Source organism: Hyaena hyaena, unplaced genomic scaffold (assembly GCF_003009895.1).
Source record: "Hyaena hyaena isolate Hyena2069 unplaced genomic scaffold, ASM300989v1 scaffold_527, whole genome shotgun sequence".
NCBI classification, from domain to species: Eukaryota; Metazoa; Chordata; class Mammalia; order Carnivora; family Hyaenidae; genus Hyaena; species Hyaena hyaena.
Genome location: NW_024081159.1, coordinates 1,076,196 through 1,093,968, shown reverse-complemented (window position 1 = coordinate 1,093,968; position 17,773 = coordinate 1,076,196). Strand labels below are relative to the sequence as shown.

General features: G+C 36.9%; 1 protein-coding gene and 1 long non-coding RNA gene across 3 annotated transcripts in view; one reads left to right on the top strand and one right to left on the bottom strand.

Moving 5' to 3' along the window:
- LOC120247507 overlaps positions 1 to 17,773 on the bottom strand; it is a 73,536-nt gene that overhangs the window by 17,797 nt on the left and 37,966 nt on the right. The gene's annotated exons all lie outside the window — the stretch shown is intronic.
- NDFIP2 (Nedd4 family interacting protein 2) overlaps positions 1 to 17,773 on the top strand; it is a 63,678-nt gene that overhangs the window by 34,106 nt on the left and 11,799 nt on the right. Inside the window, exons 3-4 of the mRNA XM_039255455.1 lie at positions 3,099 to 3,232; positions 8,925 to 9,018. Of these exons, the coding sequence (XP_039111386.1) occupies positions 3,099 to 3,232; positions 8,925 to 9,018 (228 nt within the window). The remainder of the gene's footprint in view (positions 1 to 3,098; positions 3,233 to 8,924; positions 9,019 to 17,773) is intronic.

The following is a 17,773-nucleotide window of genomic DNA, read 5'->3' as shown; positions in this document are numbered from 1 at the left end:
ACCCTCCCCTGCTCATGTTGTCTCTCTCTCTCAGAAATAAAATAAAACATTAAAAAATTAAAAAAAATAGATTTCTTTTTAAACCAATCCATTTCTGTATTCATAGAATAAATTGTCACCATGTTCTAATCCTTTCTGGATTTAGATTTGTTAATGTTTTTTTCCCAAAAGTTTTACAGTTTTATTAGTGGGATCTTTACCTCTTGTACTGTCTTTATGGTTTTAGTATTAATATTATGGAAGCAACATAGCATGAATTGAGAAGCTTGTCATTTTCCTGTGCTCTAGAATAGTTTTGATATTGGAGCGTGTCATTTTTTTTAAGTTTGTTTATTTTGAAAGAGAGACGGCATTAGTGGGGAAGGGGCAGAGAGAGAGGGAGAAAGCATCCCACGCAGGCTCCAGTGTGGAGCCAGATGCGGGGCTTGATCTCGCAACCGTGAGATCATGACCTGAGCCAAAATTAAGTCAGATGCTTAACCAACTAGGCCATGCACGTGCCCAACAGATCATGTCATTTTTAGAGGTTAGATAAATTTCAGTTGTAAGACAAGTTGACCCTGCTACCTAGGTGTTCGTCAGTTATTCTTATAATCTGTGTGACTTCTGGTCTCTTTTATTTTCACACTTGTACTAAAAGGCCTTTCATGACTGTAGTTGAGCACAAGAACTGAGTAATTCTAGAAGTTTGACTTCTCTTTAATGAAAACCATTGATACTGGTTTTTTTTTTCAGCTTCTTTTAAGTATGAACAGTACCAGTTTTCTGTGGAGATTATGTTCTTCAGTAGGTCACTTTATGGCTGGTCTTATAGAACTGAGCACCATCAGTAATAAAAGTTGACATTTATATAATGCTTCACAGTTTACAGAGTCCTCTTGACTACTCTTAAATCCTGTCATATAACAGCAAGTGATAGCCTTACTAAGTCAGTTTTATGGATGAGAAAGTAGAGCTTCATAACATGCTTAAGTGATTTGCTTAAGGTCTCACAACTTAAGATGAGCAGCTAGGACTGGAGCTCCCCAGACTTTAAATTTTCTGATTAAGATCCGCTGCCTTAAAGGACAGACAAAACATAAGTAAAATTAACTAGTGTAAGTTAAAGCTATAGTAGTGCTCTTTCCCAATTTGCATTTCCATTTGTTACTTTCATTTTGCCTTTCATGGGAGTTAAAACTTTTCAAAAATTACATATCTGGTGTTAATGTAAACTATATCATCTTCTTGGATAATGTATGTCATAGTTCCAGTTTTTAGATTTGTAATTTTAATGTTACTGCCTTAAAATTCATAATCATTGCTTTCACTTAAATTTTGCTTCTATCCTACTCTTCAGAACTAAGGAAATCGATTTTCTTGACCGTGTGTGGTGTTTTTACATCTGAAAAATAAGTCATTTCTAAGAATTTATGACCCTTGTACCATTTGAGTGGATAACACTCAGTATTATGCTGTTACTAGCATTATCCGTCATTGGATTAAAAATTTCCTAGTTTCAGATCCTTAGCTCTTATTGATAGCATTTAAAAAATTTATTTTAAGGGGTGCTTGGGTGGTTCAGTCGGTTAAGCGTCCGACTTTGTCTCAGGTCATGATCTCATGGTTCGTGGGTTTGAACTCTGCATCGGGCTCTGTGCTGACAGCTCAATGTCTGGATCCTGTTTCAGATTCTGTATCTACCTCTCTCTCTGACCCTCCCCTGCTTGCTCTCTCTCTCTGTCTCTGTCTCTGTCTCAGAAATAAATAAACATTAAAAAAATAAAAATCTTATTTTAAAACCAGTATATATTAAAATACAGAAGGAAAAGTATTGCTAGAGTGAAACTTGTTTTCATGTTGGAAATGCAAAAAATTCTGATAGAGAAAATTATAAACCAGTATAGAAAATGTACAGATACTATAGTTATAATCAAGGAAATCACAAAAGTGATGTCCCACATTGGGGTGTGGACAACTTTGAGAGTCTACCTGATTTTCATGGCAGTGATGGTAGCATAAGTCTAATCAGTGTTACTTGTACTGCTGAGGTTGGTGATAAGTGATGGAGGTTCTTTTAAAATTAGCACTCTGTGGAACGCCTGGGTAGGTCATTTGGTTAAGTGTCCGACTCTTGGTTTTGGCTTAGGTCATGATATCACAGGTTCATGAGACTTGAATTGGGATCTCTGTCAGCAGTGCAAAGCCTGCTTGGGATTCTCTCTCCTTCTCTCTCTGCCCCCTCCCCCGCTTGCTCTCTATCACTCTCTAAATAAATAAATAAACTTTAAAAAATAAAATAAAATTAGCACTCTGCACTTGCTACTGTGTTATATTTCTGAAGAGCATATTTTAGAAATCATTTAAAAATTGGGGAGGGAAAAATTCATAAAAAGAAAATCTAAAACTAGATAGATATGGAAAAAAATGAGAGGGAGAAGAGTAAAAAAGCTAAAAATCACCAATCTTTTTTAGCAAAGAGAAATACTGAGCTTGCTGAAGAGATTTGGACAGTTGCTAAAACTGACAAGAAAAAAAATGACCCTCACATTATGAGAGCAAATATTGGTAATTAGGAAATCCCTGGGTTCTGCCACTGATTGGTTGTGTAATACTGGGCAAATTTCTTAACTTTTCTGAACTTGAGTGTTGTTGCTAAGATTAATGTCTATAGAAGTGGCATATTAAATTATTTCTTATATTATTCCTGATACTTCCGGATATTATTCCTAAAACTTCTACTTTTAGGCTATGAGATGATGAGCAGGTAAATTAAATTCTTTGAGCATAGCAGTAGGCAGAACGGATGCTCACATGTGAGGAGTTTCTCACCTCCCTTCTCTTATCCAGATTTTCAGAATTTCATTCATGATATTTTTGTTTTCTGTATCAGCTTTTAGATGACATTTATCAGGCTTTTCCCTTTATAGTAGATATGAGACTAAACTAATATATATGATAGTATTAGTAACATATATTACGTAGCTTATAAAATAAGACCTCAAGTAGCAGTAATAGTCTTTAGTAGCCTATTGTAAATTATTAAATTGTTTTTGACTATAAAAATTTTATTAAATAGTTTGTTTTAATGGTTGTCCTTTTTTAATCCCTTTCTTCAGATTCAGAAGTTTACAGTGAGTTTTATCCCGTGCCACCTCCCTACAGTGTTGCTACCTCCCTTCCTACATACGATGAAGCCGAGAAGGCGAAGGCTGCCGCCATGGCGGCTGCAGCAGCAGAAACAGCTCAGAGAGTAAGGCGATCTGATTGCTTCCTTTTGAGAATGTCGTCTCGTTATTCTGAGTACATTCTATCAAAAATAGTTCTCTAACAGTGTTTGTGCGTGTAGATTCTTTTTTAGTATTTTCTCTACTACCACTTAATGTGTGTTGTCATTTTTTTGGTGAAATTGGCATTCTCCTAGTTAAATCCACCTTCTCCACCATTTCTGTTTCTGTTTCTATTTATTTCTATTGATCTTCCTCCTATACTCCATCTTAGTTTGTGGACATCCTAGCCCTTGTCTTTACCAATATGTTTCCTAAATCTTGATTTCTCTCCTCTCATGTGCTGACTTTTACCCCTGTATCCTCTGACTTCTCACTTTAGTTACCCCATCCCATTGACCTCTTCACTGTTGATGTCCTTATTTCCCTCTTTATATAGTTTAGATTTTGTGGTCCATAACTACAAATCATAAAGCATCTTTTTTTCCTACTCATTTGTGTATATTAGCATAGCCAGATAGTGACTCCGAATGAACTCAGTGTAGATTAAAAAACACAGAGAAATAAGTTACAAGGCCTTCAAATTATGTTTGTCAATTAACTTTTTTATATTTTTTGGCACTTTAACACGTCTCACACTAGAATTTTAGAATGATGGTCAAGGATTCCACCTGCCCTTTCTCCCCTTCCTGTCTCAGTAAGAGAGTCAGTGATACATATGAATGTTACTTCTTGTTGTGGTAAAGGAGGGGCTGTCTCAGTAGTGGACAGTCAACAAGATGCATGTGTGCAATTCTGCAGTCCAGCAAAACGTGGAAGTTATTTCATTTCAGCGTGGCTGCAGGCTGGAGTTTGTTGCCCTTTTTTCTTGCTTCAGACATTAGAGATGGGTATTATTTCAGTGTCCTAGATTCATCCCATTTTTTTTCAGGAAAAGACACCCAAACTTACATTTACACAGAAAGCTAGAATGAGGTGAGGGACGGAGGGAGAGAAAGGTGCTCTGTGTACAGCATTGTCCTGCTGCCATCAGGCCAGAGCCCAGGGAGCAGAGTATTTGATGCGGGAGTGTTTTTTTTCCTGGATGGGTTTCTTTCACCAGTACAGCACTTTCCATGCCTGCTCCTGCTCCCGTACTCCAACACAGAGACTCAAATGTCAACATAAATAGCTTTGGGCACATAAGTAAAGACAGTAAGCCTCAAATTTATTATTTATGCCTTTTCCTTCTGAGGGGGAAAGCAAGTCTTTGTTAAGACAGTGGCATAAATATAGCTGTCAGTAAGGGTTTTTGATACTTGGAGGAGGGAATCATAGAGAAGGAGCATAGATGTGTAGAGTGTGGGGTTTCTATCAAAATCAGCTCCAGGTTGCTTAGCACATACATGGCTGTCCATGCATTGTGCACATGCAGGCACTCTCCTTAAACCAGGACTGTAACTCCTTTTCTCAAGGAGTGTCTCCCTAGAGACCTTGGAAATGGCAAAGGTCCTTAAAAGGATGTTAAACAACTTGGGACCTCTGCTGCCCTAACTTGCACACAATAAGAACTCTCAAAAGAGAGAGGCAAGCCTTGTCTTGCTCTCTGTGGGGAAAGCAGAAACGTGATCTAACTTTTTGGAGAGAAAACTCTGAAGTGTTACTGTTCCAGCCTTTTCCTGTCATAATTTCAGTACTGGTTTAGAAAGTACTGTGATCCCAGACTGAACTGGAACATGTCCATAAGGAAACGTTTTCTGTTTTCATCTGCTTCTGATACCATTGTAACTGTAGCTTGTGAAGATTGTGGAAAATTTCATGGAATGCAAAATATAATTGAACAGAAGAGACTTTACATAGTTTCTTGTATAAAAACTCTTAAAAATTTATCAGTTTCTAACCCAGTGCTCCAGCACCTGCCTCTTTTCTGCCAAGTCGATTGAGTATGTGTTTCTATACCTGATTTGGATAGAGACTGGTCTGATCAGCATTTGAGTATGCATTCAGTTATAAATGAATCTCACCTGGGTGAGTTGAAAGCTTATTTCTTAAATCCATGCTTTTTGGGAGAACATAGGTAGTAGCCAGGAGACCTGGAAACAATACGGTTGTCTACTGTTTCTTGTTTCTAATGTGTAGTATTGCATGTTAATTATGGGATGATTAAATAGATTTATAGAAGTGAACTACTCATTTTCAATATTTTTATGGAAATTATTTGAATTCAGAGAATTCACTTGCAGCTTTTAGAACATGGCTTATTCACCAGGTAGTCTTATCTTATAACCTAATAGTGGGTAGCGTTTGCTTTTTTGTACCTTGTTTTACAGTTTGTCAGTAATGTGTCTTTTGACACACAGACTAGCACTTTATAAATTGTGAGGCACTCCAGGATGAGGACCTTGTGTTTACACCTCACTATTAATCTTTTCTGGCACCTCGCTATTATCTGGCACATATTTGGTATTTAATAAATTATAATTTATTAAGTTGAAGAATGCTTTTTAAAAATTAACAATGTGAGAAATTAGGAAGAAGAAATACCACACTTGTTCTCTTTATAGCTTTTCATTTTAAAATATATTGGTGTCCTTTACCAGTTTTGGGATTTATAAATCTTTGTTTCATGTAATAGAAATTATTAGAGAGCCTCTTCTATTTTTTAAGCATTTTATATAAATGTTTCTGTTTTAATGATGGCGTGAAATTCCATGGAATCAGTTATACTACTGTAATTTAGTACTCAATCTTCTGGTAGACAGATTATTTTGAAATGTGTGTTGATGTGTCTGTGTTTTCCATTGTTAATATTGTAAAAGATATCTTTGCACATATGTTTTCTGTCTTTTTAAAAATGATGTGTGATAATCTCTGGACTGATATTTAGAAAGAATATGAAATGTTTATATTCTTGCTATCATCTGACTGGTTTTGGGGGGGCTTACACTGGGCTTTAATGTTTATTTCTTGAAGTAACTTGAAATTATACAAAATTTTATTATTGTGTACTTAGTCATTGCCAGTCACTGGATTTTCTATGATACGTGATGGCAGAATACGTTAGGGATTTTTTGGCCCAAATGATGAGCAATATGGTTTTCAAAGTCTTTTTCTTTTGGCAGTGTATGTAGTGAGACTGCTGTGAACATATGAGCAGTTTCTTGACCAGCCTCCTGAGCCTCAGTTCCCACTGGGAATACAAAGAGGGCCACGTAATGTTTCCACACACAGTGTGGAACCTTGAGTTTAGTGAACCCAGTATTTTCTAACGGTCACTAAACATGCCCACATCTCTGCCTTGGGGAATGACATGATTGCTCTCTTCCAGAGCCGTCTGCAGTGTAAACATCCTTGAAAAGATAGTACAGAAGGGCCACCATTGCCTCTACCTGGAAGACGTATAGAAACATGAAGGACTCATGGAGAATTATCTCCTGACAAGAGTCCACTGTTGATGGGCGTTTAGATCGTATCTAATCTTTTGCTCTTATTAACATTACTGCAGCAAATTACCTTTAATACCTCATTTCTTATAATTGGGAATATAATAAGTAAATTTGTACAGTACATTTCAAGAATTGCTTAGTCAAAGGGTGTGTGGGCACATTTTTTTCTTTTTTAAAAGTTTTTATTTCAGTTCCAGTTAACATATAGTATTAGTTTCAGGTGTACAGTTTAGTGATTCAACACTTCCATAAAACACCTGGTGCTCATCACAGGTGCCCTCCTTGATCCCCATCACCTTTTTGACCCATCCCCTGCCTCTCTGGTAACCATCAGTTCTCTGTAGTTAAGTTCTCTGTTTCTTGGTTTCTCTCTCTCTTTTTCCCTATGATCTTTTGCTTTGTTTCTTAAATTTCACATATGAGTGAAATCATGTGATATTTGTCTTTTCTGACTTATTTTGCTTAGCAAAATACTCTTTAGCTCCACATCACATCCACATCGCTGCAAAGGGCAAGGTTTCATTCTATTTTATGGCCAAGTACTATTTCATTGTATGTATGTACCACGTCTTCTTTATCCATTCGTCAATCAGTGGACACTTTGGCTGTTTTCATAGTTTGGCTTTTCTAGATAATGCTAGTATAAACATCGAGGTGCAGGTCTCCCTTTGAATTAGTATATTTGTATTCTTTGGGTAAATACCTAGTAGTGCAGTTGCTGGATCGTAGAGTTATTTCTGTTTTTAACTTTTTGAGGAACCTTCATCCATACTGTTTTCCAGAGTGGCTGCACCAGTTTACATTCCCACCAATACCGCAGGAGGCTTTTGTTTTCTCCACAGCCTCTCCAACACCTGTTGTTTCTTGTGTTGTTGACTTTAGCCATTCTGACAGGTGTAAGGTGGTATCTCATTGTAGTTTTCATTTGCATTTCCCTGATGATGACGTATGTTGAGTATTTTCATGTGTCTTTTGGCTATCTAGGTGTCTTTGAAAAAATATCTATTTGTGTTTTCTGCCCATCTTTTAATAGGATTATTCATTTTTGGGGTGTTGAGTTTTATAAGGTCTTTATACATTTTGGACCTAACCCTTTATTAGATATGTCACTTGCAAGTATCTTCCCCATTCCGTAGTTTGCCTTTTAGTTTTGTTGTTTCCTTCACTGTGCAGAAGTTATTTATTTTTGTTTGTTTATTTTTGAGAGAGAGAGCATGAGCAGGGGAGACGCAGAGAGAGGGAAACACAATCTGAAGCAGGCTCCAGGCTCTGAACGGTTAGCACAGAGCCTGATGTGGGGCTTGGACTTACGAGCCATGAGATCATGACCTGAGCTGAAGTGGGACCCTTAACTGACTGAGCCACCCAGGCACCCCTATTTACTTATTTAAAAAACTTTTTTTAAATATTTGTTTTTGAGAGAGAGACAGAACATGAATGGGCCAAGGGCAGAGAAAGGGAGACACAGAATGCTAAACAAGCTCCAGGTTCTCAGCTGTCAGCACAGAGCCCTACCTGGGGCTCAGACTCCTGAACTGAGAGATCCTGACCTGAGCTGATGTCGAATGCTTAACTGACTGAGCCACCCAGGCAGCCCAGAAGCTTTTTATTTTGATCAAGTCCCAATAGTTTTCTGGGCCTCAGGAGAAACACATCTAGTAAGAAGTTGCTACAGCTTATACTGCCTGGATTTTCCTCTAGGATTTTAATGATTGCAGGTCTCATATTTTAGTTTTTCATCCATTTTGAATTATTTTTGTGTATGGTATAAGAAACTAGTCCAGTTTCATTCTTCTGCATGTTGCTGTCCATTTTTCCCACCAGCATTTGTTAAAGAGACTGTTTTTTTTCCCCACTGGATATTCTTTAATGTTTCGTCAAAGATTAATTGACCATATAGTTGTGGGTTGTACATTTTTATTTTTGATAAATATTGCCAAACTGCCAGCTATAGAGGTGATATAATTTAGACTCCACCGTTATCATGAAATTCCTCTTTCCCATTAGATGCAAATGCAGCGTCAGTCACATCTTTCTTGTTATCATTTTCATTAATCCACTGTTCAGTTTTTATCTTTTTTGTTTAACCCTTTTCAAGGGTGCCCATGAAAAATTAATTGTTGCTAATCTGTTTGAATACTTACTGTGTGCCAGATATTGTACTCGTTATAACATTTTGTCTGTTCAACAAACTGAGGACATTTGATTTTATTTAAATTTTTATCTTTATACTTAAGATAATAAAGTTGTAGCTAGTTTTTAGTGAGCCGTTCTAATGTTACATGTTTTCCAGATTCAGGAGGAAGAGTGTCAACCAAGAGATGACTGTAGTGATGCAGACCAGCTCAGAGTGGGTAATGATGGGATTTTCATGCTGGCGTTTTTCAGTAAGTGATTTTTCATTTCCAGATTGTTTTTTGGGTATACTGGCTGCATGTGTGTTTAAAGTAATTTAGATAGTAAAGAAAGGGAAATACTGTTACTGTGTGTCTAATTAATGTAAAATATAAATTGTTTCTGATATGTGATCATATGAGACAGTACAAATCCTAGAAATTAGTACACACTTACAGCTGTGTATTGCAGTCATTATGCTAGATGTTGACTGCATAGAGTTATATAAGCATATTTAATCCAAATGTTTTTGCATGAGAAATGTCACAAGTTCATGCCGTGATGTAGGACCATGCAGAATGAAGCTATAACTTCTGCTTTTGGGGCAGAAGACTTCCATTTGAGTGTCTTTAAAAAGCAAGAAAGAAGGGTTGGGAAAGGAAATATTCGGGGCAACTGGAATAATGTCATTCGAGATACAAAAGAATGCAGGTTTGTCGTCTTTGTGGGCAATGGTAAGTAATTAGAAGACCAGAAACCTAAGTAAGATTTTTTAATATATTGCAGAATTCTTAGTTTAATATCTGAACTTATAAAGTATACTTTGTACTTTGAGGGAAGACTGTGTTATAGTCTTATTACTTCAGTTCCTAATACAGGGATTGGCATAAGTATACAAAGTACAAATATTATGACACTTGAATTAATTGCTAAAATTAAGTTTTGGAAATCCTATATTCATGTAAGTAAATTTCTTAGACTGTGAATATGGTGAACTTCTACTCTCAACCTGGTTAAATGACCAAGCTTTTATAGAATGCTTATTTAATTCCTTTTAACCAACTGAGCCACCTAGGTGCCCCCTTATTTAATTCCTTTTAAGTATAAAGTTTATTTTGATTAAAAAAAAACCTGAGGAATAGTTTACTTATTTAAAGTATCATATTCAAATTTAAAAATGGAAAATACTTCTTGAGCTGAGTTACTTTTGAGTCTGGGAAATCATGAATCCTCCATTTTGAAATGATTTCTTGCTTCCTTTCTTTCATTTCACCTGCTGAAGAATAGAAGTAGATAACCACTCAGAAATGGGTAGGTGAGTGGGAAGGTAGTTACATTTTCTCTTCAAATTTCATAACTTATGTTATGCTTGGCAACCAGCTAATGTATATGCAGTGGTTTTAGTTAAAATTTATAGTTAGATACAATGTTAGGTACAACAGAGAGACACTTTGGCTACAAATAACTACTGTCTTGTACTTAGTCTAGTAAACTTTGGCTTTTTTCTTAGTTTTAGTTTAACTGGTAAACCTTTATTATTAAGTCTCTCCACATACTTTGCTAAGGGTAGGGTAAATATTAATTTCTTTAATGGTTAAAACTTTAAAAAATCTTAATTGGAAAAGAGAATTTAAATTAGTTGTACTATTTGTAGTATAAATACCAGTTTCTTAGGAATAAAAACATGATTTAATACCATCTAATTATTTGACTCAGAGCTTAGTGATTATTTCTCTATTTCTAGATTTCACTTAACCCTACTATCTTCTTTTTAACCTTTATTTTTCTTTTAGATTTGAAAACATTTTGTTGACATAACAGCGTTGTGTTTGGTAACCTAGACATGTGGTTGACCTTATTTGGCCTGTGATGGTATATTAATTAGTATAAATATATTTAATATATTTAGTGTAAATCACCTGCTTTTACTACATGTTTACTAAGGAATGTCTTTACACCTTATTTTTTTATGCATCCTCTTCTGCAAGTACTGCTCCAATATTGAAAGAGTAAAATTGTATATTATTTTCAGACTTCATTTCCTAATACATTTTTTTCTGGTAGGCTGTAGGCCAGTGTTTGAACTTACTTGCTTTGGTAAGCATAGATTTATTTGTAATCACTACCATCTAGTGGCTGTTCTTCAGATTGCAATTTGGTATACTTTTCATGCTTCCTCAGCTGTTTAATAGTAGTAGCTGTTGTCTAGTAACTGTTCTATTCCTATTTCTATGGTTCAGAAACCGTAGATTTAACAATTTTTTAAGTTTTTAAGTTTAATTTCAGTAAACATACATAGTGTTTCATTGGTTTCAGGTGTACAGTATAGTGATTCAGCAGTTCTGTACATTCTCAGTACTCATCCTAAGTACCCTCTTTAATCCCCATCATCTATTTCACCCATTCTTCCCACCCCGGTCTGGTAACCATCAGCTTGTTCTCTATAGTTAAGAGTCTGTTTCTTGCTTTGTTTCTCTCTCTTTTTCCTTTGCTTATTTGTTTCTTAAATTCCACGAGTGATATTATATGGTATTTGTCTTTTTGTGACTTTTTTTTACCTAGCATTATACTCTCTAGCTCCATCCATGTTGTTGCAAATGGCAAGGTTTCATTTTTTTAAAAAACATTTATCTGTTTTTGAGAAACAGAGTGCAAGCAGGGAAGGGCAGAGAGTAAAGGAGACACAGAATACAAAGCATGCTTCAAGTTCTGAGCTGTTGGCACAGAGCCCATTGCGGGGCGCAAACCCACGAGCCGTGAGATCATGACCTGAGCCGAAGTTGGACATTTAACCAACTGAGCCACCCAGGCGCCCCGAGATTTCATTTTTTTTTTTTTTTTTTTGTGGCTGAATAATATTACTCTGTATGTGTGTGTGTACACACACATCTTTTTTATCCATTCATCTATCAATAGACACATGGGCTGTTTTCAAAATGTAAATTATTGCTATTGTAAATAATGCTGAAATAAGCATAGGGGTGCATATGTCCTTTTGAATTAGTGTTCTTTTCTTAAATTAAAAAAAATTTAATGTTTTATTTATTTCTGAGAGAGAGACAGACAGACAGACAGTGTGAGCAGGGGAGAGTCAGAGAGAGAGGGAAACACAGAATCTGAAGCAGGCTCCAGGCTTGAAGCTAGCTGCCAGCACAGAGCCCGATGCAGGGCTTGAACCCACAATGCGTGAGATCATGACCTCAGGTGAAGTCGGACGCCCAACCAACTCGGCCACCCAGGCGCCCCTTGAATTAATGTTTTTATATTGTTTGGGTACAGACTCAGTAGTGTGATTACTGGATCGTAGGATAGGTCTGTTTTTAACTTTCCAAGGAATTTCCATATAGTTTTCCACCGTGGCTGCACTGTTTGCATTCCTACCGGTAGTGTGTGATCGTTCTTTTTTCTCCACATCCTCACCGACGCTTATTGGTTGTCAGAATAGATTTTCTTTAATATGGTTTATAGCTTAAGCATTTCAAGTAATATAAGTTGTCTGAATAAAAATTAGTGAATATCAATAAGAATGTTTCAGGTAAAACTTTTTAGTGGCTTAATTCTTGCCTTCTCTGTTTCAACATACATTTTTCAGTCTCTTAAAAGTTTACACATAAATTTGGTAAAATAATTGCATGTTCATGTTCAGAAAATGTAAGGAAAGAAATATATGCATCCCTTGAAAACTTTTGCTTTTCATAATCCCTTGAAGTATCACAGCAAAATGTCTCATACTCATACATGCTTAACTTGCTTGTTTAACAGACTTCTTAAGAGAATGGAATGGAAGTCAGTTATTTGTTAGTTAAAAGCTAGAAATTAAGTTTTAATTCATTTGATAATTGATAGTCTGGAAATGACCTTAAACTGTAATGCTTAAGAATGTAATGGACTCTGTTTAGAAAACTTTGCTTCTAAGATTTATTCTTACCTTTTATACTTACTGTAATGATCTGTGGTGTGGTGTGAATAAAGTTTTGTAACTTTATTAAGTGAGAGCTTGTTACAACATGGAAAGAGCTTGACAACAGAAAAAATCAGGTTTGAGTCTTATTTATATCAATTGTTCTAACTTTAAGTTTTAAGTTGTTTTGGGTATAAGTTTCTTCATAATGGGCTGTTAATAGCTGCCTTTCCAGATTTTCGTGAGGTTTAGAGGTGATACGATTAAAGCATTCACCCAGTTGCTGTACAAATACCGTAGATATGATGTGCCATTCTCAGTGGGTCATATCAGGAGGCAGTGATCTAGTTACATTTAGTACTGGTGATGTCAGTTCTCATCAGCTTAAGGTGGTGTCTGCCAGCTTTCTTCACTATAAAGTTTTTCCCTTGTAATTAATAAGCATCTTTTTGGCTTTTGGAAATTTAAAAGTAAACTCTTATGAATGGGTAACTGTAGTGTACAATATTGCTTTCTAGGCTGTCCTGCTACCCTCTTTCTGTAGATGGGAGGTACATGCAAGAAAGAGATCACGGGAGATAAGATGTGAAAGTCTTGGGTGCTCCTATCCTACCTATACCTCTTACTTGCTTTGTGAGTTTATGTGGCACTTTGCTGCTAGAGGTATCAATTTGTCCTTCTGTAAAATGGAATTAATTCTGACCTTGCCCTTCTTAAAAGGGTAATGAGAAGATCAAATAAGTTAAAATAAGTGAAATGTTATAAATTATAGAGTCCTGTTAGGTGAAGGTAGCAGTAATGTTCTCCTTCCACATCCTTAATTGAGAATTTACCTTTTACATGATTTAAACTGATTGGCAGCCTTCTTTTAAATGTCACTAACCTGTCTGATTCACTTTCATACAAAGAAGGGCACTGTGAATGTGACTGTGGAAAGTGTAATTGGAGCAACATTTTGCACTCTGTACTAACTTTACTTACATAATTGCCCTGCTTCCTAGCTGCTTGCTCCCCCCAAATCTTAACTTTTTCCTAAGGAATATACGTTATAGAAGCCTGTTGCTTCTTTGGATTCCATGGTGGGCCTTGCTGTGTGGGGACTAGGTGCCCTGTGCCTTTTAAGCTTCTTGTTTTGTCTTAGGTTTCATGGCACAAATGAAGTAAAGCTGAAAGGAAAGTGTTCTTCTCTTTTTTCTTAGATATGTTACATTCACCTGCCTCTACTACATGTTTCTTTTATTGATTTTACGCACTTAAGGTTTAGTGTATGTTTCTTTTTTTTTTTTTTTAACTTTTTATGAGAGACAGAGAGAGACAGAGCATGAGCAGAGGAGGGGCAGAGAGAGAGGGAGACAACAGAATTTGAAGGAGGCTCCAGGCTCTGAGCTGTCAGCACAGAGCCCAACGCAGGGCTCAGAACCATGAACCGTGAGATCATGACCTCAGCCAAAGTCGGGTGCTTAACCGACTGAGCCACCCAGGTGCTCCTGTTTATTTTCTTTTTTGCCAATTCAGACATGTCATAGAGGATTCATAATTGAATGCTTCTGCCATTTCTGTACTTTTAAGACCTGTTCAGCTTTACTTCGTATATTATAGGCCAAGGACCATAAAAAGTGAATCTATTGGGGCCCTGGGTGAGAGTTAAGATTCTGACTTTGGCTCCGGTCATGATCTTGTGGTTTGCGAGTCCAAGCCCCACATAGGGCTTTCTGCTGTGAGCACAGAGCCTGCTACAGATCCTATGTCCCTGCCTCTCTCTGCCCCTACCCTGCTTGTGTTCTCTCTGTCTCAAAAATAAAATAAACATTAAAAAATTTTAAAAACTGAATGTGTCCACATTCAAGTAGTTCCCAACTTTGTTTCCCAGTGCTTAAATCAGTTACAGATGGATAAAGTTATGTATTAGTGTTTTAGAGCTGCTGTAACAAAATCTGGGTGGCTTAAACAGTGGAAATTTATTTTCTCATGGTTTTGGAAGTCTAAGATCAGAGTGCTGGAAAATTCGGTTTCTGGTGAGGGGTTCTCTTCCTGTCTGTGGACAGCGGTCTTCTTGCTGTGTCTCACATGGTCTCTTTTCTACCTGTGTGGAAAGAGAGAGCTCTCTGGTGTTCTTCCTCTTACTATAAGGTCACCAGTCCTAATGGATTAGGGCTCTACCCTTATTTCCTTAATTACCTCCATAAACGCCCTATCTCTAAATTCAGTTGCACTGAGGGCTAGGGATTTAAGGAGACATGGTTCAGTCCATAATACATTACATTGCATGAGCACAGCTTATAGGAATCCCTGCTGCTGGCAGAGAGCAGAAAGAAAACATGATGACTCAGTAGGTACTTTTTTGTTTTTTGGATCTTAGTTCTGGTGTGGGTACAGTGGTATGTATAGTAGATACTGGTAAATCTGATTTTGAAGAAAACAATGTTTGAATTAATTTTCTCCCAAACTAAACGTACACATGCTCAGAGCAAAAATGAACTTTTGGAATATTTTGCTATTTTGTATTTTCTCCATCAGTGCTTCCTGTGTTTTAACTACATGACATGCTTATAAAATGATAGACTGGGGCATCACTGGGATATAGTAATACGCACACTGGGATAAAGTAATAAGTTGCTAAGGGCTGCTGGCAGTCTGTCTCGTGCCCCAGACCTCACCCACACACTGAGGAAGAGGAGAGTAACTATCTAGTCTGTCTTAGCACACATATGGCACATAGGTTGAGATCTCTACTGCTATTTATTTATGCAAATTCTTTATTTTAAATAGACAAAGCTGTTGCATGCTTTGTCCATAGATAACACAAATATTAACCAATCAGATGTAGAATAGCTATGTCTAATAGTATATTCTATGATGATGGAAATATTCTGTATCTCTGTTGTCCAGTATGGCAGCTACAAGCCAGATGTGACCATTGAGCACTTGAAATATGGCTAGTGTGATTGAGGGACTAAATTTTAAATTTCATGTGGTTTTAATTAATTGAAGTTTAAATATCCCCCTGTGTAGAGCAGGGTAGGTCCCTGGAGCAAGTGGAAGAAGCAGTGTGTCTGGTGGCACTGGATAACACAGATGTAGAGGACAGAAAAGTACTGAACAGTATCTGGGTTTACAAAAAAGAAAAGGTGGAGTGTGAACAAGAGTTATTTCCAGTAGTGTCACCTGAATTTTATTTTTTGGGGGGTGGGAGCAGAGATGCAACCTATTCTGTAGAGAGACCATCTTGTATGGGTAGTAATAATGGCTAACACTTCTTTAGCTATCACCAGGTGCCAGGTTCTGTACTGTGTTAAACTCTTTAAATTCATTGTCTCATTTAATCCATTTATCAGCGTTGTGAAGTAGTACTACAGGTCAGAGAACTGTGGCTCACCAAAGTCAGCAGTGAGGCCAAAGTCATTTATCTAGTGAGTGAGTTCACTGTGACTCAAACACAGGTCTCTTATTTCAAAATTCATTTGCCTGACTATTGTACCATACATATAACACAGCTTACCATAAATGATCAAGAAAGCATTCGGAGAAAGAAGTTCCAGTACGCATTAGGAAGGAAGAAATTACAGGAGTAGGGAAATTGCTTTGAAGAAATAGCTGTTTCATTTAAACTTATCCTAAAATGTTTCCTCTGGGTCTTCAGAATTCTGAAAAAGTCAGCATTTCTGTAAGTAATTTACTTTGTTTACCCTGAGAGTTGGGTGGAGATATTTGAGGTAGGAGGATGGGCACTGAACAGGACCAAAGTTCTGTTCAAATTGATCTGTAGTTTGATTATTGTTACTGTTATTATTTTGATAATGTTACTGTCTTGTACACAGGGCACTCTGATTATATCTTAAGGACCTGTGTCAGAATGGTTTCTGCTACAAGTAATAGAAAACCTCATTCAACAATTTTAAATAGTTAGGAGATTATCTCACAAAACAGAAAATCCATGAACAAGCAGATCTCAGCTGCAGCAAGTGTCAGTATTGCAGCTCTGCTTCTGTTGGATTTTCTCCATTCTCTCGCCCATTTGGACTTAGGGGTTCATCCTCAGGCTGATAGCAAGATCCCTGCAGTGGTTCCAGGTATCACATCCAAGCTTGACATCCGGGGGAAAGGAGTACTTAAAAAAAAAATCTATCTCTTTATACCTAGTGGAAATTCATAACCTAGGCAAGAAGGTAATCAATCTCTATCACTCAGCTTCAAGTCATCAATTTAGAGCCACTCTTTTTTTTTTTTTTTTTTTAATGTTTATTTCTGAGAGAGAGAGAGAGAGACAGCGTGAGCAGGGGAGGGTCAGAGAGAGGGAGATACAGACTGAAACAGGCTCCAGGCTCTGAGCTAGCTGTCAGCACAGAGCCCGACGCGGGGCTTGAACCCACGAACCGTGAGATCATGCCCTGAGCCGAAGTTGGATGCGTAACCAACTGAGCCACCCAGGTGCCCCTTTAGAGCCACTCTTATTTAACTATCTTCCATTCTTCATCTCCTTGATGTGTTTTTAAGAACCGAGGAATGCTTTTCAGAAATCCTATTTAAAAAAAAAAATTGGCAGGGAGTTTGGCTCCTGTGATTTTTTTTTTTTTTTTAAACCCCCAGACTACTCAGGGTTCACCTTTTGGGATTAAGTATGGGGTCCAGCCTTCCCTAAAATAAAGACCCTATAGGTGGTGGATTCTTCAGGAGGGAGATAAACACGTTTTGTTAGGTAGGAGGAAGAGGAAGTGACTAATATCTTCTCTGGAAATACTTTTATAATTATGTGGCTCATTTTTAATATTACTTTTTAAAAAATCCAGTTTTGTTGGTTGATTGTTTAACCTGGGATTCTTGGGTGGGATTGCATGAGAGCTACCTTGTGAATTGGTTTATTAGCTGGTTTAAAAATGCAGTTTAACCAATTAGTGATAAATTTTAAAGAATTGATTCCTCTTGGCCAAACTGACAAGAAACCAGGCTTACCTCTTTGTTAATGTATGGTAAATAACTGATACATTTGCAAAAGGTAAACTAGAGTCTGTAAAGAAGACTTAATTGGTACAGAGTCAAAACAAAGGGGATTGTAATTTCCATTGTGCAGTATAGTAGTGTTAATATTATGTCTCTCTTGATTTGTTTCCAAAATGTGGTCTTTAAAG